General features: G+C 33.9%; 1 protein-coding gene across 8 annotated transcripts in view; it reads right to left on the bottom strand.

Annotated features, from left to right (window-relative positions):
- ODF2L (outer dense fiber of sperm tails 2 like) overlaps positions 1–23,995 on the bottom strand; it is a 72,502-nt gene that overhangs the window by 12,815 nt on the left and 35,692 nt on the right. For 4 of the 8 annotated variants that reach the window (XM_081818725.1, XM_081818720.1, XM_081818726.1 and 1 more), the window contains exons 2-11: positions 19,514–19,686; positions 16,926–17,058; positions 15,912–16,037; positions 14,416–14,475; positions 14,220–14,291; positions 13,581–13,697; positions 9,887–10,072; positions 7,255–7,364; positions 6,161–6,296; positions 1,255–1,365 (exon numbers count right to left, since the gene is read on the bottom strand). In XM_081818725.1, the coding sequence (XP_081674851.1) occupies positions 1,255–1,365; positions 6,161–6,296; positions 7,255–7,364; positions 9,887–10,072; positions 13,581–13,697; positions 14,220–14,291; positions 14,416–14,475; positions 15,912–16,037; positions 16,926–17,058; positions 19,514–19,686 (1,224 nt within the window). Of the gene's footprint in view, positions 1–1,254; positions 1,366–6,160; positions 6,297–7,254; positions 7,365–9,886; positions 10,073–13,580; positions 13,698–14,219; positions 14,292–14,415; positions 14,476–15,911; positions 16,038–16,925; positions 17,059–19,513; positions 19,687–21,004; positions 21,053–23,995 lie in introns of all 8 variants that reach the window. The other 4 variants (XM_081818724.1, XM_081818723.1, XM_081818721.1 and 1 more) reach the window with 4 other exon arrangements.

Below are 23,995 nucleotides of genomic sequence, written 5' to 3' on the forward strand. Positions count from 1 at the left end.
TCTAATGTTATTCCTACTTTAATACAAAAATCGCTCAGGGCTCTGAGGTTGCTCCAATCCACAATCCTTTTATGATTTACCTGTCTTTTCACATCAATATTTCTAGACCCTCCCCTTGAGCCTGAATATTAGAGAGATCTTTATTTGCAGGTCAAGGTCACCTTAAAGAATCAAAAAAAAAAAAAAAAATCTGAAGACTAAGGAGTAACTGAAATATGCTGACATGTATGTCCACATGCAGTTTTGGGAAAAGTCACATTTATTATAACAAAATAAAATACATTTTTGTTTTCTTAAAAAAAAAATCAATCTCTGGTCCAAACTAGCTCCCATACCAATTATTTTACACTTAAAACAATGCTTAAAAAAAAAAAAATCTGAGGCCTTTATACGAAGCTCAGAGCCTAGAACATGCACATTATTCTTGCTGAGGGATTAAACCCAAACACCCAGCTGGACGACCCAGCTGACATTCTCAGTAACAGGCCCACAGTCCACCACAACCTCCATCCTACCTCTGGTAAGTTCCACATGACCGCAGGATTCTAACTAGATGTCTTGACTCCATCTTTCCATCTTAACATCCAGATGAACTTCCTTCCTACTTATCAACAGGATGCCCTCCTTAAGCTTTTATCTTTAGTTCATTATTCTTTAAGGCAAATGCTCTCTTTTCCAGTAAAACCCAGCTCTTTATTGACCAGTTTGTTACCATCATTAGGGACCTGCATCTCGTAAAGTTTTTCTTGAATACTACAAAGTTTCCAAAACATAAGGTTTTCTATAAACTGCCACTGAACACAGCTCTATTCCATATATATTTTCACAACTCTTATCCAGGTCTTTCATGTGAGCAAATCAGAATTTTATTTTATTTATTGGGAAAAAGGGAGTACTGAGTTTTAATGACCCTAGAAGGGAGTTATTATTCTAAATCAATGCCATTAAATATCCAAGATGACAATATACTAAGTTTAACAATATTATTCATAAGATTTATATTACATCTACATAATTAACTTTAGATCTACTTTTAGGAATAGCCAATACATACACAGTCAATGTTTGAATCAGGAGTCAGCAGAATCATCTACTTATAAAAATATGTGGGACCTTAAGAAATATATGGGACATATATTCTATCATAAAATAATAGCTCTACCTTTCTTCAGTTCTGCTCATTTAGATCATAAAAAAAATACAGTGTTTTAAATTGCCTACAAAATTTAACAATAAAATCAGTGCAATAATCACCTGAGTTTTACATACTTCAATAAGGGTCTTCTGCTGTTTTTCTACTTCTTGCAATTCTAAAAGTTCATTTTCAACAGAAACCACCTCATCCTTCAAAGCATCAAGTGTAGTCTAGCAAGGAAAATATAAATAGATTTTGTAAATCATTAGAATTCATTTATACTCCAGTGCTAGGATTATAAAAACATAACTCATTTATCGAAAGGTTAATAATCACTGTTACTGCATATAATTACCACTTCAATTTAAGTATTTTCAAAAGTCAGTAATATTCATGAGTAACTATACTAAGACTTGTATGTAAGACATATATTTTTTAAATTTTTCTAAAACTTTTAAAATACCATGTTCTTAGATGGGAAGACTCATACTATTTGACATATCAGTTTTTTCCAAATGGGTAACACTTTAAATGCAATTTCAACCAAAAGCATAATAGTTGGGAGGAGGGGGAATATGAAAAAATTAATTTTAAAACTCATACGGAAAAATAAATGGGAAAGACTAATATAATTCTGAAAGGACTATTAAGGTAGAGAATCTCAGTACGTATTAGATATTAAGATGTATAAAGAACTAAAAATTTCAAGATACCAACGTAAGAATATAGAGGTCAATGGAACAGAAACAGAAAAATACACTAAAGTTATATTTAGTATATGATAAAGATTGAATTTTTAAATCAATGAGGAAAATATGGATCACTAAATAATGGTAATAAGACAACTGTTTAACTATTAGAAAGAAAAAATGGATGAACTACTTGGCTCCACCCAACATTATTTTCTATATTTACTTATATTTTAAAAATAAAGTTTTAAAATTTTTCACAGAAGATACAGCTAAAATTTTGATTTTAGGATAGCAAAACCCCTACTAAGCATAAAATCAGAAGAAGACATCAAGCACTGTAAGGGTTTGGGATTTTACCCTCCAAGTTGACAAGTGAGCCTGGAACAGTTTCACGCATATTAGCAGAAGACGTTGAGACTCCTGGGTCAGAGACACAAAACTTGGTTACAGCAAGAGCAGTAGCCAGATGTCAGATGTGCATTTGTCTCCCAAGCCCCGGTTCCCCTAGAGCGACACAATGAGGGCCAGATGCCACCTGCACACGCAGTGGGATGCACTGCGGAGGAGCAACCCCAAGTTTAGGGAACCCAGATCTCTCCTAACAGGCAGTAAGCACGTCTACCCTTTGGTAAGAAAACATGGCCATCTTCCAAGGATGCTCACTATACATCCTTGAAAAGAATGTCTGGATTGCAGGCAGTCAGTGCTTCTATTTATAAGATACGCAGAAATGTGACAGACTTAACAGAAGCCATAAAAGAAAAAAAAAATGTACCGATACATGTGTGTAAATATATCTCTCTAAATTTCATTGCCCCCTCAAAAAATTTAAGAGGCAAATAAAATGTAAAAGAGAGTAACAAATTATGACAAAAGATTAATACCCTTAGTACAGGGTTCTTACATATTAATTAGAAAAAAAGACATATAAAGGATAATGAATAGGTAATTCATAAAGACAGAAATGTACATGATAGAAAAATACATGAAAAAACATTTACTAGTTATTGAAAAATGCTCTAGACACTGGATATTCCTTTATTAATGAATGAAAGAACCAAAAAATCCCTTCCTTCATGGGGCTTATGTACTCCACATACAGACAGACACAAAGGGGACAGATGAACAAAAAACAAGAATATTAAGTAAAACAGATCATACACAAAAGCAGGATAGGAATGACATGTTGGGGACGGGCCAGGGAGGCCTCCAGAGAAAGGGACCTCTGAGCAAACACTGAAAGGAAGTGTGGCTCTTTGAGGGAAGAGAATTCCCACAGAGAACGGCAACGGTGGGACAAGCCCTGGCCAGTTAGGGGAAAAACAGCAAGGCTAATGTGGCAGGAAGGGAGAAAACAAAGGGGAGAATGGAAGGAGATGAGGTCAGTGAAGTACTGGAAAGCCAGATGGAACAATGCTTTGTAAGTGTTTATTAACCAGATATGATTGGAGGGTTTTGGGTGGAGCAGTGACATGGTCTGACTTACATTTGTATGGGAACTACGCTATGCTGCACTGAAAGCTGACTGCAGCGGCGAGGGCGGACGCAAAGGGGGGTCAGGAAGTCACCGCAACTATGAGATGATGGTTGCTTAAACCAAGACAACTGCAGTGGTGCTGGGGAGAGGTGGTCAAATCCTACATCTATGTGAAGGAGATCTGTTGACAGACTGGAAGCAGGTGGGAGAGAAAGGAGTCCAGGATGACACCAGATGAAAGGTCGGATAATTGTTGTTAACTGAGATGCAGACAACTGTAGATGAGCCATTTGGGGGAATACAGGAGCTCTATTTTAAACATGCTAACTTTGAGACACCTGTTAAATATCTAAGTGGAGATTTCGAGTAGGCAATAGAAGATATGTCTGGAATTCAGGGGCAAGGTCTAGGCTAGAGATACAAATTTGAGAGCCCCCAGGATATAGACAGTAATTAAAGGCCCAACACTAGATGAGATCACCTAGCAAATTGGGAGAGATTTGTTTTAAAATTGTCTAGTACTGGGAAAAATATAGTGACCCATATGATGGGTAATTTGGAAATATATAACACCAAAAATGAGCCTCCCTTTTGACCATATAATTACAATCCTAGAAATTTATCCTAAGAAAACAGGCAAAAAGACTCAAAGAAACTACCCACATTTTTATTTATAGTAGCAAAACACTGGAACTAGTCCAAAATCCCCAAAACTATATGCTAAAATGGTAACTTTAGTTTCTTTGAGTTGTGAGATGACAAGTGATTTTTAAATTTTTCCCTTTATGCTTTTCTGGGTTTTTTTCAGCTCTTTATAGTGAACAAATAGAACTTACAACCATCCAAATAAACTCTTACAATTTCAAGAGAAGAGGTCACTGGGTCTTGGAAGCAGTATCAGCTAGATTCTTTTTTCATTTGAAATGTTTTAAAATCTAAAATTATTCTAAAGTCATTAAAAGTAACAAAATACATCTAGGCAATTTTACATTACAGAAACATATGCCAAACACACCTAGGTTTTTTTCCTTAAACAAAAATCCAAAGAATAATACATTAAAAATACATGTTTCCGAATTATTAACAGAATATAAGATGTAAACTTTAACCCAATGATTCTCATACCTATGTAATTTAAAATTAATTCTACTTACCATTTGATTAAAAATTAGATTTATAATTGATGAAATATTATTTTAATCCTTTCTCTCTGAAGGTTATCAAGGAAATTAAGAAAATAAACATAATAAAATTGTTTCCAATAAATATTCATGGAGAGCTAAGTGTATGTCATATCTTCCCTGGGCATTCTGGGCATATAAAGATGGGAGTTTATAAAGAGAGACTCATCCTGATTGAAAAGACTTTGGGGAGGAGGTAGCACTTGAGCTGAACTAAGGTAGGTCTTAGGTACTAGGAAAAATGATTCCAAACTGTAAATATAGTAAAACTACAGGAAGAGATACAGGAAAACATGAACAAATTGCAGGAAATAATGAGTACTCATATTTGGCTAGAGCCCAGGATAACTAGAAGACTACATTTCCTAGTCTCCCTTGCACTTAATTGGGGCCATGTGCCTGAATTAAGTAGAAGAGTAGAGTGGTATGGAACTTACAGGAAGTCTCCCTAAGGGGAGATGAAAAAAAAAAAGGGGGGTGGGCTATAACTCATCTTTTCCCCCTGGCAATCTCCAGCAATCATTTTGGATCATGAGGGTCATAACCTAGGAATGGCAGAAGAGAGAGCTAAAAAGAGGGTTGGTTCTCTGATGCCATATCTGCTTTGAACTGCCAACTCTGGCCTTTTTACATAGATTCTTTTCTGGGTTCTATTTACGATCCTCCAAAAATAGTATTAAAGAGCTGAAAATGATGCTCTCATCTTTTTTTTTTTTTTAAGATTTTACTTATTTGAGAGAGAGAAAGAGAGAGGGAGACACAGAGGGAGAGTGAGAAGGAAAAGCAGACTCCCCGCTGAGCAGGGAGTCTGATGCAGGGCTCCATCCCAGGACCCCAGGATCATGACCTGAGCTGAAGGCAGATGCCTAACTGACTGGGCCACCCAGGAGCCCCGATGCAGTCATCTTTAACCAAGTCTCATCTGGTTACTTGTATCTCTAAGTGAGAACTCAATTTTTTTTTTCTCAGAAAGTATAAAAACTTCTTCCCCATTTTTTTCTCTGGTACACATACAAACCAATCACCCCTTGGATTTGATTAAGTTGGAAAATTCTGGTTATGAAGCAGCCAGGAACATACTTTCTGGTTTCAAACAGACCAGGCCTGAGGTTATATCCTATCGTAACCATGACACCTAGAAAAAAATCTTATGCATTAAAGTTAATGTAATTTTGGATGATTCAACAGCTAAAACTGAAGAACAAATAAAGTTTTTAGAAGTCGAGACAGTTATTCAACCTCATAAATCTTATTTAATATTGCTGAAAACAACTTTAACATATATCTGTGTATATATAACTATAAACATTTAAAAATCTATATACAAATATGTGTGTCTATATGTGTATATATAGATATATAAATATGGATATATCTGTAGCTTTAGAAGTTGCATATTATAATGATCTTCTAATACCCTTACAAACATAAAGGTCAAAATGACACAAGAGCACTATCCTAATCATGCAACCATTCCAGCTACTTCTACTAAGTTGTCATTGGACAATATACTCACATACACACAAACACACATTACCTTTTTTAAAAAAAAAAAAAAAAGATTTTATTTTTAAGTAATCTCTACACCCAATATGGAGCTCAAACTCACAACCCCGAGATCAAGAGCTGCATGCTCCACCAACTGAGCCAGCCATCGCCCCAGGACACACATTACCTTTAATTTTGTATTCTCAAGATTCAGAGTTTCATTTTCATATTCAATTGAGTGAAGTTTTCTAAGAATTTCTTCACATGAATTTTTTCCAAGGTCTTCCACTTTCTTCAGGTCTTCCAAAAGATTTGTAACTTGCCTTTATGAGATAAATGATATATTTTATAAAAGTCATAGAAATTTTCATTCAAATAATACTTTTTAAGTGTGTTTCTGAAATTATGTTGCTAGGGTACGTGGTTTTAAAGTTAGTACAGGTCACAGAACAAAGTGAACAGGAAGCAGTTATATGCCAGGCTACTACCCGCAAAACCTTGATTAGCAATATTTACTCACTGAGGATGCCAATGAAAAATTGCACACCATTCCCTTTGCTATTCAGTAAAATATCTGAACTATTATCTCAGTGGCCATCTGTCTCTCATTCACACACATGCACATACATACACACAATCTCAAGACCAAGGTTAAATAAAAGGATCAAGTGAGGCAATAACTCACCTCTAGAAGCGAATTATACATGCTAGTTTACAATGATAAAACTGAAGAGAATATACAGAAAATAAAACATTTAAAAACAAATGTGCAGGGTTCATTAATATTAGTTTATCAGTAATAAATTTCAAAGCATAAAAGATAGGCATTTTTACTCATTGATTTTCTTTGTTATGCAATTAAGGCACTTTAAGGAACAGTAATTTTTAGAATTTTGAAAGCATTTGTGCTGTTATTGTAAGCTCTGTTATATATTCTTACTTACACATTCTTGTTTGGTAGAGAACTATCACTTCCATTTTAAGACAAAGTAGTGTTAACATTTAACTGCAAATAATAGATGACACATACCCAATTCCAAATACTAACCTACAAAATTCAAAATGTGAACACCAATGCACTTTTTAGTGGGTAATCATTTTATTGTATTTTTAGAATAGAATAAGAAAAGTCTTTAAAATTATAATAGCAAAAATATCGAATCATATGGACAACCTTCACCACATGTAATCCAGAAGAACCAAAATGCAAACTGCTTAAAGAGGAAGGAACTGAAAACACTTCTTATTAACCCGTACAAAGATTCTAAATTTTTTTCTTACTTTTGCATTGTTTCAATCTGAACTTCCAATTCAGTTTTTTCTATTAGAATTTTCTCATAATGACTTTTCCAGGCATTGGAAGCTGAAATTGTTTCAGACAGCTTGGCTTCCTAAAAAATATATCAAGTACTCATCTGATAATTGAGTAACACTTTGGTTTCGTGCAGGGCTCTAAACACAAATACAATATAAACAAGGAAACATCCTATAAAGGATGGAATTTTCGATATGGAAAATTTTAGTGTACAACTCTGAATATAGGAAACTTTTAAAGTAAATGTTGATAGGATCTTTATAGTAGTATTGTTTTAACGCGCATTGTGGCAGTTCCAACACTACATTTTAAGGATGTTGATATAACTATTTTCAAACAATGTTTCATAATTAATGAAGATAACTTCCTTCCTATTTCTTGAGCTTTTCATTTTGCATTCTATATATAGAAGATGATAACAACCACATAAGCATCAGAGGAGAAGGAAGCCCTCTTTTGATATATATAGAAGCTATCTGCAATTCCCTAATTCCATAGCATTTAATAATGCAGCCTTATTTATTGTTGCTATAATGATGTCAAGCTGTTTTGTAGAGGTCACCCCCATTGACCTTCAAACATTGTTACTGTCAACAAAGACATGAAAACTATAGTAGTGGCTTGTCGACTTTGAATGTGAGCTCCCCGAGGTAGAGATTTTTGTGTTTTGTTCATTGCTAGGGCCTTGAAAGTGCCTGGCATACAGAAGATGCTCAATAAATAACTGTCAAATGAATTTACTCTTTACAAACCCACCTAGTGAGCTATAGTCATTGTGTCCCCTGTCTACATTCTACAGGACGACAAACTCACTGGGAGGACAATAACAATAATTATTAATCAGAAGACCCAGAAGTAATAATGATAGCAGACAGTATTTATTGGGGGCTTCTTTCTTTCCTTCTATCATTCATCCAGTCACAGAACAAGCATTTATTTAGCATCTACTATATGCAAGACTTTTTTGGCTTATACTTTTTTACAGTAATGTTGTTGATACGTTGAATAAAGCCTAGTATTCTGTTTTCATATTTTATGTAAAATGAATTTTAATTTGCACAATGAAGTATGTAAGTTGGGATATATATATATATGTGTGTGTATATATATATATATGTATATAAATATATATGAAGTGTAAGTTAGGCAATATACTATAATGTAAAGATACCCGGAAATTTTATCTATAAAATAAATGCTATGAAGGGAATTCAAGATATGATATGACTGTTGTGGGACTACTTCAAAAGGAGTGGTCAAGGAAGGCCCCTCTGAAGAGATGACAATTAAAAAGATACCTGAATGATCAAAAAAGAACCAGCTATTGTGAATCCAAGAAGAACATTACAGCCAGAGATAACAGCAAACAATAAAACTCTACTCATTAGAGGAACAGAAAGGAGGCCAATATGGCAAAATTGTAGGATAGCCAGGCACTGTGCTTTGATATATATTTCCTCATTTAGTCCTCTCTACAATCATATGAAATAGGAATATTATTATCTCCTATTTTATAGATGAGGAAACAGAATCTTAGAGAGGTTAAATACCTCACCCAAAGTCACAAGATGAACAAGCAGAAGAGCCTTCCTATACCATGATCTGGGGTATGCGTGACATGATGCTACCTAAACAGGAAAATCCCGAGAATGTTAATGACTTGATTAGCTTTCACCACTCAACAATATTTTCAGGCATTCAACTCAGTCTAATGACCTTGTAGATTTTGAACTTAGTCCTTAATTCTTTTTGTCTAGTTAGATTCTTCTGAATGTCATTCATCTTTAAGTGTTAACACCTGAGCTTATAAAATATCAAGTTGTTTTGTTTACACAAGAAAGTTTATGCAAGTCCACTTTCATTTCTAAAAGCTTGTAATAATTCTATAAGCCTTAACATCAGTTCTTAAGAGGTGGAATACCCATGAGACATTAAAAAGAGTCAATGTTTTATCAATTGCTAATTGAATAAATACAATAATTCAACAAAAACAACAAAGCACTAAGTCCAGTTTTCAACTTTGTACTACACCCAAAGATAACTTTCACATGGTGTGTTTACGTCAGTGAATGGCTTTAAGTGCATTACAAAGTTCAAATGAAGTGAATTACTGAATACAGTCATATGGTCTAATAACATAAATCAGCATTTCCCAAACTGGTGTTCCTTAGAACCAGTTCCAAGAGCTGTTTTGTGGGTAAAACAAGAGTTCTGTGGTTAAGTAAGTGGTGAGAAACTCTGAGTTCAAAACTCTTCATTATGCTGTTTTACTTTGCCTACTCAGGGCCTTTAATATGCTAATGTACACTGTCCATTTCCAAGGGGGAATATGTATGAAGTGCTACCCTTAGCTTGCCATAGATGCACTGGGACACTTTTACTATATCCTTTAATAAAGTTCCCAAGGAAATACTGATATAATTCAATATGCAAATGTGACATTTTCTGTAACCTTTCAAAACAGACTAAAGCAAAAGAGTGTGAGTGAGGTTTTCCTAGCATCAGTAGCACTAAGAGAAGATTATTATATTAAGCAATATGACATTAACTACATAACCTAAGGGCATAGGACAGTTAAGGAAGAATGTATAAACTCACCTGATCTCTAATTTGGGAGGTAAGGTTTTCCATGTCTCCAGTAAAGTGTTTAAGCCTTTGTCTGTAAATTTTAGATGCCTTTTTTAGAGCTATAGTTTTTTGCTTGCTTGATTCTTTCATTGCTACAGCTTCGTGCTTATTCTTTCTCAGTTGTAAGTTCCATTCAGTTATCTTGGTTTCTAAGCTCTAAAAAAATATTAGTAGTACTTAAATTATTTTAGAACTCCAATGTTTATGTCAACATTGTAAAAATATGTAAATAATCTTCCATAGATTTTATCAAAAGGATTAATCATAGGACTAATAAAAAGCAAAACAGTAAAGAAAGGTGGTTTCACCAATGTTTATTTGTAACATTATAGAATGCAAATTTAAAATATATAAGCCTACATAAAACTAATCCTACTCTTATTAAAGATACTAATACTGGTGATTACAGCACATTTTTTAAACTTTTGTAATTAACTAGAACTTGTTAAAATTTCACATCTAGAATATTATACATAGTACTAGTTACTGAAAATCAAAAACTGTAATTGAGCTGAAGACAATTCAAACAAATTACACAAAGCTCAAAGGAATCAGTAGCTCCCTACATATGTCAGGGCTTTTCAGTTGAAATGATAAAGGCTTAAAGGACGTAAGATCAAAATCTATAGATCACAAAAAATGTAGATGAGATAGACTTATTTTGCAAATTTTAATTTACTAGAATTAAGGGGCATGCCTTGACATTTAAGAGTTACATCAAGGGGAATAAAACTACTGCTTTATCCAATGAGTAGTAACCTTATGGAAGTTACTATTCCAAGACTGAAGAGGTTTAGATGAATAACTATCAGATCCACAACAGTAAGGGTGAAAAGATGTTTGAGGGCCATGTTTCTATCCATTGAAATTGATGGTGTTAATTGGGCATGACTGTTTCCTTACATAACTAGAGACAGAATAATAGGCTGGGTGGATGATGGATATGATTTAGTGTGATAACTCTCATGCTTTTATTTCAAATTATTTTAAGGCTTTGTATTTAAAGCATTTGACTACTAAATATCTAAGAATTTAGAGACCTAAGGCTTTAATGCTTTTACATTTTTTGAAAGTTGTATAATACTGAAAAAAAAAATATTACAGAATTTAGGTTTTAGTTTAACATTTCTTAGACAATCATTTTAATGAAAAAAATCAAAGGAGTCAAAGTAAAAGACTGGGTTTTCTACTTAACTCCATGATCAATAAAAACTATGCTTTTTAACTTCCACTAGAATTTAGATTAAGAAGTACATATTAAATAAGATTTAAAGACTAGCCCTCTTTGAAAAGTGCACTCGGTAGATTAAGACAAGCAGCAAAATACTGTTAAACAGGGGCACCTGGGTGGCTCAGTCGGTTAAGCGTCTGCCTTAGTCTCAGGTCATTATCCCACGGTCCTGGGATCAAGTCCCACATCAGGCTCCCTATTCCGCAGGGAGCCTGCTTCTCCCTCTCCCTACTGCTCCTCCTGCTCGTGCTCTCTCTCTGACAAATAAATAAAATCTTAAAAAAAAATACTGTTAAAGAGTCTCTAGAAGTCTACTTAAACTAAAAAAATCCCATGAAATGTTTTAGTAAGTTGTTGGGGGAAAACAAGTATGAGTAAGAGCAGTACAAGTCTACTGAAGAGAATAGACTCCACAGGAAGTACAGCTGCCATTCCTCTAGGAAACCACAGGGTGTCATTAGCACACCATGAATAATTGCTACACTTTCATAAAGCATTTTAAACACCAAGGTGAAATAAATCCTTTGGAACAAGATTCCAGTCAGAACTTCCTCACTAGATTTATCCTATCCCACATTTGAGCACTATTAGGAAGTATACTAAGCTATCAAATTATTTTTATGGTTTCAAAATAAATGACTCTCCGCAGTCTCTTGCCAAACGAATGGACATACATTTAAAGTCAACTATTTGCCTTTCCTTATTTCCAAGGAGCTCTACATGCTGCATATTATAAAGATAATTATTCTGTTTCTTCTAAATTGTGAAAATATTTATTCCTAACTGCTATATTATAAAGATCTTGAAAGAAAAATGGGTTAAAGTATCTTTGGAATACTTCTCAGAGAACTAAAACGTAAATTTTTCAAGACCTATTAAAATGAATTGACTCACTGGAGTCAAAACTAAAATATTAAATGAGATTTATGTTGCCAAACTGAGTTCATTATCTTTGTACTCCAAAAAGAACCTTGTGAAACCTAAATCGAAGAACTAAATTCTGACCGCCCCCCCCCAATAACTTAATGCCTTAAATTCCAAAATTGTATGTTACAGGGAGGGTAGAAAAATCAGTAACCTAATGAAACTTCTTGTAATTATTTCTAAACAGCAGGGTTTTTGTAAAGGAATTTAAAGTATTAGAAGAATGTCATGGCAAAATCTTAAGATTTTAGTCTTATATTCTCTAAATTATCATATGAAATTATTAAAATTAACTTTAAAATATCACTTAATATTTCATTTTTAAAGTGAAGAAAATGTTTTCAAAAATTTCCCAAATGCTATTTGAGGACATAACTAAAACTTGTGGAAGATAAATTGTGATAGATGATTATCTGAGGTGTTAAATCACGTGTATTCTATTGTATTTACCATGACAGGCTAATGCAATATCAACTCTAGTTCATCTGTAATGCCCTAGGACTCCCATGCAAACGACACAGGGAACCAATGGGGGAAACTGCTTAAAAAGCACAGGTAGGAGGACAAAGGATAAAATTTACATTCCGCATAAGCCTGCTTAATGTCCCCTTACTGGGCAAAAGCTTTTCATCCTTGAAGAAAAACAAAAACCAAAACACCCCAAGCGCAGTCTTGAAACATGCCACAGGTTGCAAACATCTGCCATGATTCAGGAGTGCAAAAGCAAAGAGAAATTTAACACCGATGTCCTCACACTCCAGGGGGTTATCATTGTACACTTCTCTTCTCCAAGTGAGAACACTGCTTCTTTTCCTTTGGCAAAAATAATGACACAATAGATCCAGTCAGCTTGTGTCATGTCATAGTGACCTCAAGTTCTTATTTCAAAGTGCCTGTGAGGCTTCCAGAAGAGTATTAAAACCACTGAGTTTAAACCAAAATATTCCCCTTAATGACACTGCTAAAAAAACTGCATGACAAGAATGTTACTCAGTTTTCTAAACACCAAAGCTAAGTAACTGATTTTAGGGTTGTTACCATTCATGACAAACACAAAAAATAATAGGCATTTACTGACTGCCTACTAAATGTGAGTTATGTATTTATGTGTAGATGTAGAAAATAGACAGGAATACTATATCCCAAAATATTAATAATGGTTTCAGTATTTTTAAATTATTTTAATTTTTTCCTTTGTATTTTACAAATTTTCCACAATAAACATAAATTAACTATATAATGGGAAAGATTTTTTTTTTTTTTAATTCAAGCTCTATAAATCCTTCCTAGACTGGTATTAAAGAGAGAGAGAGCATTTCTATCTTGGGATTTAGAACCAAATCTTTAGATGGGCCAGAAATCTTAAGATCTGCCTCAGATACGTATTTCCCATGGCAACACTTAAATTGAATTCTTCCAAAACCACCAAATTCCAGAACTAAGGAAGGGCTTTATAGTTGTTCATTAATTTTATCACTTAAACTATAAAAATGACTGAATATTTATAACCTTTATGTATTCTTTTAATTTATCATTCTCTGCTTCCTTTTTATGAATTTGGAGCTGTAGTCGTTCATGTACTACTTTTACTGATTGTGAAAAACGGTTTGCTTTCAAAGCATTTGCCTGTAACATAGAAAACCAAAAAAATGTGTTATTTGATATATTTCTCCACAATCTTTAACTTTATCCATATTTAGACATGATCTAAAAAGTTGATAAAAAGCAAAGCACCACTTTACATTAACCATGACCCCCCCATTATAAATTGTACATAAAACTATGGGGCTATTTTCCCCTCCCCCCTTTTATTTAATGGCTCCTGATAATCTCCTTTTAAAAATTCCTACCTATCCTAAGTAAATTATATCTAAAATGCTCCTATAAACACTAAAATTCCTTAATTTATACTAAAATTGAGATACAAATTTATTCATAGTTCCTAATATATAGTGATTTATGCAATTACCCTGACTTAAAGACCATAAAAATCTTTTAAAAAGAAACTAAAAAAACTTGTAAAATATCCAAATAATGTAAAAACACTTCTGTGTCTATTTCTGAGGATATGGGGGCCAGGATGGAAAGAAGAAAAAGAGGGAGTCAATATTAAGAAAATATGATGGATTAAGCTCAAAATTTGCTTACCTTTTCATTCTGAAACAAACAAGAAAGTTCTTGAATATAGGTCTCCTTTTCAAGTACCTTCTTCTTAAGATTCTTCAGCAAATATAATGTAAGAGTTAGAAATATCACAATTTGGATAATGTTGGCTAATTTTATAAAACCAAGCAACATATAAATAAAAAATGTCAGAGTAGACACAAAGTATAAAAAGACTTACAGTATTTTCACTTTCATTATCAGTTAGCTTCTCTAACATGCTGGATAAACTGTCCCCTACCTATGAAAAAAAGATATTATAAATCAGTATTGACAAACATAGTTCTCTACATATAAAAGTAGGAAGAGGAATAAGCATCACTTAAGAAATTAAGACGGACAACTATTATGCACAGTTCAGATTTTTAAAAAGGTCATCAGATGGATTTTTGCCTAAGTGTTCCAAATCATCTTTTGTCCACAGTTTATGAAATTATATACTAATTTCTAAATAACACCTCAGACAACACAAGCCAATGACACAAAAACCACAAAAATCTTGTATACAAAGGAAGCTCACCATGCTGCTTATAAATAGGTAAAAAATATAAACCACCTTAATTTTAGCAAGTAAGATTATTTTTAAAGAATCACAGCACATTAGTAAAAGAATTCTATGTAGATATTTTAAATGAGAACATAGAAAAATGTTTATTCACTTTGAGGGTCACACTCCTGCTTGGGAATGTGAAAAGCTATGAATTCCTTTCACCCAAAAGTATTTGTGCCATGTACATCTAATGCAAAATTGCATACACAATTTCATGGACTGCATGAAGCCCACTCTTGGGACTCTATAGAAGGACACAGTGAAATTGCTTGGCATACATATATTTTCATTTCTCTTGGATATAAACAACTTGTAAATAAATGTTCACAGCAGCTTTATGCATAACAGTCAAAAACTGAAGCAACCTAAATATCCATCAACTGAGGAATGGACAAATAAAAATGGAATAGCCATACAATGAAATATTATTCAGCAATAAAGAGGAATGAAGCACTGACATGTGCTACAACATATTTGACTTTGAAGGCACTATGCTAAATGAAAGGCGGTTATGAAGAACCACATTTTATATGAATCTATTTACATGAAATTTCCAGAATGAGCAAATTCATAAAAACAGAAAGGAGATAATAGGGTAAGGAGGGGTGGGTGGGGTTGGGAGGGAGGCGAACTTCTAAAGGACCTGGGGGTGGGGTGGAGTTCTTTTTGTGGTGATGAAAATGCTCTAACATTGACTGTGGGGATTGCTGCACAGTTCTGCAAATACACTCAAAATCACTGAAGTGTGCACTTTAAATGGGTGAATATGTGAATTATCTCTCAACAAACTGCTAACCCCAAAAATAAATGAATGTATGAATACAATGGTACAATGGAGCTTAAATTCTAAGAAAATTTTGTTTTCATCAGCTGAAATGAAATATAACAATGAAAAATTCTGAGATAGAAAATACAAATATATTTTCTATAAAAACATGCTGCTTTCACGTAGAACTATTTGTGAAACGTTAAGAGTACGGGTTAGTTTCATGATTGACATTTCAAACGAAAATTCAAGAATTATTTCCATTTCAAATATACCAATAATTCAATTTCTACAGTTTCAGAAATAGCAAATCCTTCAAGTGAGAAATATATCTATTAAATTAGTGCTTAGGGGTCCTTACTTGTTGGTATTCTGTCTTTCTAAGATGTTCTAAAGCTTGTTTTACACGTTTAAAAGTGTCTAATTCTTTTGTTAATATTTCCTTCTGTTCAGAAATCTTCTTCAAATTGGATGCAAAAAGATTAGCCTGACAAAATATAAGAACCACATACCCATTTTAAGATACAGCATTTAAAAAAAAAAAAATCTAAAAAGATACAGCATTAAGACACTCTAAAATACAACATTGCTATTATCAAAGAATACTTTATCCTAGTAACAAAATCATTTTTGCATATAGTAAGAGTAAATTTTGCCAAGCTTATTAATAGTACATTAAAGTACATTGCACAGGGGCGCCTGGGTGGCTCAGTCGTTAAGCGTCTGCCTTCGGCTCAGGTCATGATCCCAGGGTCCTGGGATCGAGCCCCACATCGGGTTCCCTGCTCAGCCAGGAGCCTGCTTCTCCCTCTCCCACTCGCCCTGCTTGTGTTTCCTCTCTAGCTGTCTTTCTCTCTCTGTCAAATAAATAAAATCTTTAAAATAAATAAATAAATAAATAAAGTACATTGTATATTAAAGTAATGAAATCAAAATAAGGGCTTAAACCCCGAAGTGTTTCAGGCATTTATTTTAATGAAACTAATAGAATACAATCTATTTTTGTCTCTAACTCAAACTTCAGTACACTGAAATTTTAGAATACAGGTTTCTATTCTATACAAAACTATAGAAAATAGATATATTTCATCTCTTAGAATATTTGTTTAAATTCACTCTTGAAATAGTTGACTCTCTAGTTCAATCTTGGATAAGTTAAGCACCAAGGTTAGCCTCTTAACAAGTGCATGCCTGAGATTATCTCTGAAGAAAAGAATTGCAGCTAATGACATAGGAGACTGATAAACCTGCAATTTTTAATATCAAATACCAGTATGTGAGCATAACTGTGTTTCGATACAAGACTGCAGTTAATGCATTCTGAGTATTATGCTAGCTGTCTATTTTATTAGATGTTCATAAGTCAGGTACTCACATTTTCAAAACTAATCTCTTCAACAGTATCCTTAAATAATGGCAAAAATAATTCTACAGAACAGGTTGCCAACTCAGCTTCCTTAAATGTTGCTTCCAGGTCAGTCTTTTCATTTAGGATGTCCTGCTTTAGACTAATTAGATACGCACAAATAAAATTTAAGTTAAATCTGTCACATAAACTAGTTATACTTTTTATGCAAATATAGCACAGCGTTAACTAAATATTACAGTTCCACAAATTGCTCTCCAAAATATAACAGTAAATGGTCCCTGAAAATGTATGAAATTTTTCCTATACTCCCCTATTTTTCTATACTTAATATACACAGAGAAAGTTTTTAAAACGTTTAGATATGTAAAACACAAAAACCACCAACAGCAATGCTTCACTGTGCTACTTGTAATTGTTCAACATCTCTTTTCTGGTTTGTAAAATGATTTGTGTGAATGTGTTTATGTCTTTTTTACTTCCCTTTTTACTCCCTACTCCAAACCCAAAAGATTTGTCTTTCTAGACCTTATTCCCAAATGCTTTCTTGAAACTTGCTGTTCTTCACAAAAAAAATTCCTCCAGAAGAACAAATAAGCTAAACAAACGGAACACAAAAAACTAAAGCTCTCCACATTGCAAAAATCCTTCACACTTGGCTTTATAATATATTATCATCATTCAAAACAAAACTATTAATATTTGCCTTCTTGATTACCTAGACACTACTGTGTATCACTGTAAGAGATCTCTCTTTGGTTACATTTTTACATCCTGAAATCAGGATGCTTCCTGTAATCTTTGTTAAGAAGCAGTCCTGAGCTCTTTCCTGCACATGCCCAGAACTAAAAGTGTCAAATGCTTTCAAGAATGCCCCAGAGATGGGGTGTAGCACTTTTTAACCCCTAAGAATGGACGGCCATAGAGGGGTTGAAGGAGCTGGTGAACTAGGAATGTTTAGCAACATTCCAGAAGCAAGACTCCAATATAGGCTTGCTGAATATTATTAGAGCCCAGCACCAATAAATTTTAGTTCAGTTAAAGATCGTCCTAAGAAATGCCACATCGCCAATACTCTTAATAGCAAGGACAACTCTGAGTCAAAAAGTGACTAAGAGTTGGATATTGAGTATAAAAAAATTTTGAGAATACCCTACTTTATTTCACTTATGTTTTATTTTTTATTTTTATTTTTTTAAAAGCATAGTTATTTGAAGTCAAAAATCTATGTATAATTAAGTTTGAAGGAGCTTTTTCAATATTTATAAACAAAATAAATCATAAGAAAGCATTGTATCTTTCTTCAATAGGCAGTTTTTCTTTCTTTACAAAACAATATAATGGCTCATCAACAACTGATGGGATCTTAGAGGCTATGTCAGAAAGCAGACTGTGTTCTTAATTACTGCTGGCTTAACATGATGGGTATAAGATGTTGGCTATAAATGACAGTTGTCCATTATTAAAAACCATGGGCAGAAGAAAGTCAAGAATGGTTATATATGACCAAATATCACTGTCACTGGGCGCCTGGGTGGCTCAGATGGTTAAGCGTCTGCCTTCGGCTCGGGTCATGATCCCAGCGTCCTGGGATCGAGTCCCGCATCAGGCTCCCTGCTCCTTGGGAGCCTGCTTCTCCCTCTGCCTCTCTCTCTGTCTCTCATGAATAAATAAATAAAAATCTTAAAAACAAAACAAAACAAAAAAACAAGTATCACTGTCATTTACAACAAGCTAAATAGAAACTGGACTATACTACCAATGGTGACAATAATGGTGTTTTGAGGCTGTCATTTTTGGGGGCCCATGGGTGGCTCAGTTGGTTGTCTACCTTCAGCTCAGGCCATGGTCCCGGGGTCATGGGATCAAGCCCTGCATCAGGCTCCCTGCTCAGCGGGGAGCCTGCTGCTCCTCCTGCTTGTGTTCTTTCTCTTTCTCAAATAAATAAAATCTTCAAAAAAAAAAAACTTGTCATCTTGGTAAGCAATGAGTCATATAAATAGCAAGTGTATTCCCTATTTTTTTTAAGATTTTATTTATTTGGGGGGAGGGGCAAAGGGAGAGGGAAAGAGAAAATCTCAAGCAGACTCCCCACTGAGCGTGGAGCCCAACACGGGGCTCAATTCCACGACCCTGAGATCATGACCTGACCAAAATCAAGAGCTGAACACTCAACCAACTGAACCACTCAGGCACCCCGTGTATTCCTTATTCTAAAGGAGATAGCAAAATATGACAGGTATTTGTTATATAGCAATGTTCCAAATGACAGTGAATTAGTACTCATCAACTACATTTCCAACATCCCATAGTACTTCTATTTTCATTTATCTTAGCTATGAGGCTTAATACTTTAATAATTCTCAATAGATAAGGCTTTCATTTTTATTTGCTTTCATTAAGATTTCAAAAACCTAGCCCAATTCTGCTAAATGAGTACTGATTTGTAATCAGGGTAAATAAATATATGAATTGCTAGATTTGAAGAAGATACTCTTGAAAGAATGCTGTATTTGATTCAAATAATTTACAGTATGGACAAAACATGAAATGTTGAAATCAGAAAATTAGATATCCCCTGCTATTATTGAAAATACCAGCTGAGATGACTTTCACTGGCAGCCTGTGGTAAATGTTCGTCCTCTGGTGTACTTGTAAAATGAGAACATAGTTTCTCTGAATGACTTCCATCAATTGAAGGCTTCTCCATAAATTTGGTAAATGGATTTATAGGTGGCTTCCACAACAACTTTTCTTCATAAGCTGAAAGCTAGAAAATATTTTAGTTATTAAACTTATCTCAGTAGGTTCTTTTTTCTGTCATTACTCTATAAAATAAAAATCCTAAACATGTATAAAGAATTATATTTTACAGACAAAATAGAAATTATAACTGCTACTCATTTGTGATACTAATTCAAAAAGTATCAAAATTGCATTGCCCAAGCATTCAACAATTGCCAATTCCATACACTCTCCAAAAGACCTGTTATTTTCTACATAACCACAAGAATGTAGAAATTTTTATTAATCTATTTCTTGAAGTATTATAGTATCTTAATCCAGTCAAACTAGAAAATAAATATAAAAACTATGGTTAACTCTGGTCCTTAGTTCATTATATCTACCCAATAGGAAATGTATGTTATGTATGCCTAGAATAGAAATTTCATATACTTTTCAAAGTATTTGGCAACAATAGCTACAAAAAGATTAAGTTATTCTTTTGAAAGTAGACCTTACAAAATTAAATTAATTTATTCCTATTTCCCAGCTCAATCTAGGATACTCTTTGGTGGTAACAAATAGACAGATACTTCTAAGTTTTACTAAACAACTGTTTTCACTCAAACTTAGCGGTGTCATTTTTTAAACAGGAATACGCATGAATTTCTTCAGAACTGTTCCATTTTAAGTAATAAATTAGTGCTTTAGCAATCATTAAGGCTGTGTTTTCACAACTCTAATATATGGTAATGTGTCTCCCTGACTTCATTTTATATTTATACAAAATCAAATGTTATATTTAAGATCTTCAGGGTTTTCAGAGATATTTTACCTTTGTAATTTATTTTTATAAACCTGTATTTTACAATACATTTGGTCAAGAATTTTCAATACTTTAAGTAGATGTGAAGAAATTATAAGTTGAAAATTACTTGTATTTCTAAAATAACACTTTGAAAGTGTCTGTAAAAATACATCTATTTTTGTCTGAAGGTTCTATACACTACAGAAACAAGTATTTAGGATATAGACCAAAGAAATGCATGCTCATATTTTTGAAATACCAACAACTCATGTACAAATGGAACTGCTAATTAACCTACAGATACCTAAGATGATCTACTTGAATGCTGAAATATGAAACATCTGTTGGTAAGACATAACAGTATTTTGAGCTATCTGAAGTCTTAAAGAATTAAAGAAGAATTAAAAATAGATGGATACAAAAAATCAAATGAAAAACCAAACCTAAGAGTGAAGAAGAATATGATCTAGATAAATCACTGCAATCAACAGTACTATCATCTATTGATTTGTTTGGTTCCAATAGCTACCCCACTCACAGGGGAACTGGTATTTACCTTTCATTCATTCACTTGTTTAAAATTTCTTGCTCTGCACACTGGAATCTCAAGAAAGAATACCTTATTTACATTTGAATCCTTAGCAGCTACAAGCCTTATAAAAGCTAAGCAGTAATTGAAGGAGAGGACTCAAGGCTTAGAGCAGTTAATGTGATGAATAAAGGCAGTTGCTTTTTACTTATTCACTTCATCGATTCATCTTTTGGGGGAATCATTAAAAGAAAAATGTCTCCTATATTTTGAATAAAAATTCAAAAATAAATATAAGAGGATTAGGGATCTTCAATTGGTAGGCATATTTTATTTTTTTAAAAGATTTTTATTTATTTATTTGACAGAGAGAGACACAGCGAGAGAGGGAACACAAGCAGGGGGAGCGGGAGAGAGAGAAGCAGGCTTCCTGCAGAGCAGGGAGCCTGATGCGGGGCTCGATCCCAGGACGCTGGGATCATGACCTGAGCCGAAGGCAGACGCTTAACGACTGAGCCACCCAGGTGCCCCGGTAGGCATATTTTATAAGATTCAGTTTGGTATTAGTATTTTAAATGAGTTCTTACTTGGCTCTGTGGGCTATTGGCAGCTATTTATACAATTTTTCTAAAAGTTTTATCACAAGATGAAATACTACATTTTTCTGCTTCATCACCTGTAAAAAGTAACTGTGCCTTATCTTAAAGGGTAAACAAATAAAATTAACACACTGTAAAAACAGAGATCTTAGAATGACTCTTAGCCCAACATTCAAAAATGTTATCTTCATTACTGATTCTCAAAACAGAGAGAACTATATAAGTCTCAGATATATCCATAGAAATTATCAACAATTATATTCTTACAATCTAGAAATATTTTCCAGGATAAAAATTGTTCAAAGGTTCCAAGGCACTCCACTATTTTTGTGTTGTGACAATATTATAACCAAAAACATATGTGTGCTGAACAATTTTCTTTAGCATAAAAAGTCCTACCTTTATAAAAAATGCTATCATTTTAGTAAGCCAAATGTATTCCTCTATGGAAAAGATGTTTCACAAGAAAATGTTTTCAATTACATGGAATATACTCCCAATTGACAAATATACTCCTGTACAACTTGGTGGTGAAACAAAGACACATATTCTGCACACATATTTAATAACCAAACCCCTAAAGATTAGCAACTTAAATATATTTTAATGTTTAAAGAATTAAATTTCCTATACAGAGATGACTTTACCAGTCCCCTGTCAAAAAGGCATGTACTTAAAGCTTTTTCCAGGCGTGGTCATGGTTTACACTGACCCAGCTACACTCACTAAAGTATGTTCCATTTGGCCAACAACAAGCATTTGAGGGATGGCTGTTCAGGGACTATACTGCTGGCCATGGTCAGAGAAAAGAAAGATCCCAGCTCATGCCCTTCCTTAGCATCTAGATTGCTCTAAGTAAATAAACCAGCTGCAAATATATATTTAAAACTAATCTCTCCAAAGAGAAAAGCATAAGAATCTCACAGATTTCAATTTGTTTTGCCAAACATTAATTCTTGGAAAACAAGCTCCCCTTGGCTTCAAACAAAAGCACACAACTTCTCCTGAAAAATTCACTGAAATATTCAGCAAAGAACACAAAGTAGATATAGGAATGCTTCTCATCTCTCTCACTCTTCTTCACACTAGTCAAAGTTTACTAAAGAATTGTAGAGTCCTGCAAAACAAATGTGAGTATGACAAAAAGAAAGAGAAAAAGACATTCTAGGTACAGGGTCAAGTACAAGCAAGAGGAAGGAATCATGAAAGGACATGATTTGCAAGGGCAAGTGGCAAAGGATGAAACTGGACACAGTGAAGTGGTCACTGTATGCCAAGCTCAAAAGCTTGAATTTTTTCCTAAAGGTTAAGACAGACCATTAAATCATTTTAAGCAGGATAATAACAGATCAAAAGTGCATCTTTAAAAGATAAATTTAGTGGTATTTTGGAGAATGGACCAGGTATATGGAGGGGAGAAGAGTAGAAGCAGTGAAACCGGTTATTACGGTCCCAGAGAAATGAAATTCCACCGTTCTTTTCCTAGAAAAAATTTTGAAGAAATCAAAAGTTGTTTCCACTGGTGATAAAAACAAACAAACTTGAAAAACAATGAAGGAATTAGAATAGCAAGAGATTCAGTACAGAAAGTGACCAAATATAACTCTTCATTTACCCATGACCATCTGAATGGATTGCTCCACATACCTGTTCCAGAAAATGACAGCTTATCCCTTTAAGTACCAAAATTAACTTGCGAGCTTGAAGAAAACCTCCTGAAAGTATTATTTCTTTTTTCTCAGAGTACAGGTAGCCTGAACATAATTTAACCATTCCTTGATGACCCAGAGGCAGCATATTAAAATGAAATACTGGGCCAGACTCACCTGTTCTTAGTCCTTAGAACCACCTGACATGGACAACTCTAAGCCACAGCAGGCCTTAGTTGCCTCTTCTACATAATGAGAAAAAAACTTTGCCAGCCAAAGCTGTGGGGAGGTTTGAACAGAATGAAGTAGCACTTACAGGTGGGGTTTTTTGTTTGTTTGAATGTTTTTTTTTAAATTTAGGGTCTCTTTGGATCATTGTTGGGGTTGCTTTCCCACCAGGTCTTTTCTTTAAATTTTTTCATCTTAAAAAAAAAAAAATCATACTGAGTCAATCACTATTCCTTAAAATACTTGCAGGCCTGAGTTATCTGTATAAAACCAACTTTTCGAAACAATTCTTTCAAGATCCGTTCCTTACAGAATCATTACAAATCATCTACGAAGTAGTCATAAATTGAGTACTACTAAACCAGAGCCCACGGGAAAACAACTGACTTCCAAAAGAATTGAGTTTGGTGGGTAGATGTTATGTCAACCTCATTGCTATACTCAGCTCCTTGGGTCTCATTCATTTGTACAATATAAACAAAGCCACTTTCTCATGCCTTTCGGTTTTTTGGGTACAAAAACCATATTATTTATACACATCA

Source organism: Leptonychotes weddellii, chromosome 4 (assembly GCF_054177405.1).
Source record: "Leptonychotes weddellii isolate Sample4059 chromosome 4, ASM5417740v2, whole genome shotgun sequence".
NCBI lineage: Eukaryota > Metazoa > Chordata > Mammalia > Carnivora > Phocidae > Leptonychotes > Leptonychotes weddellii.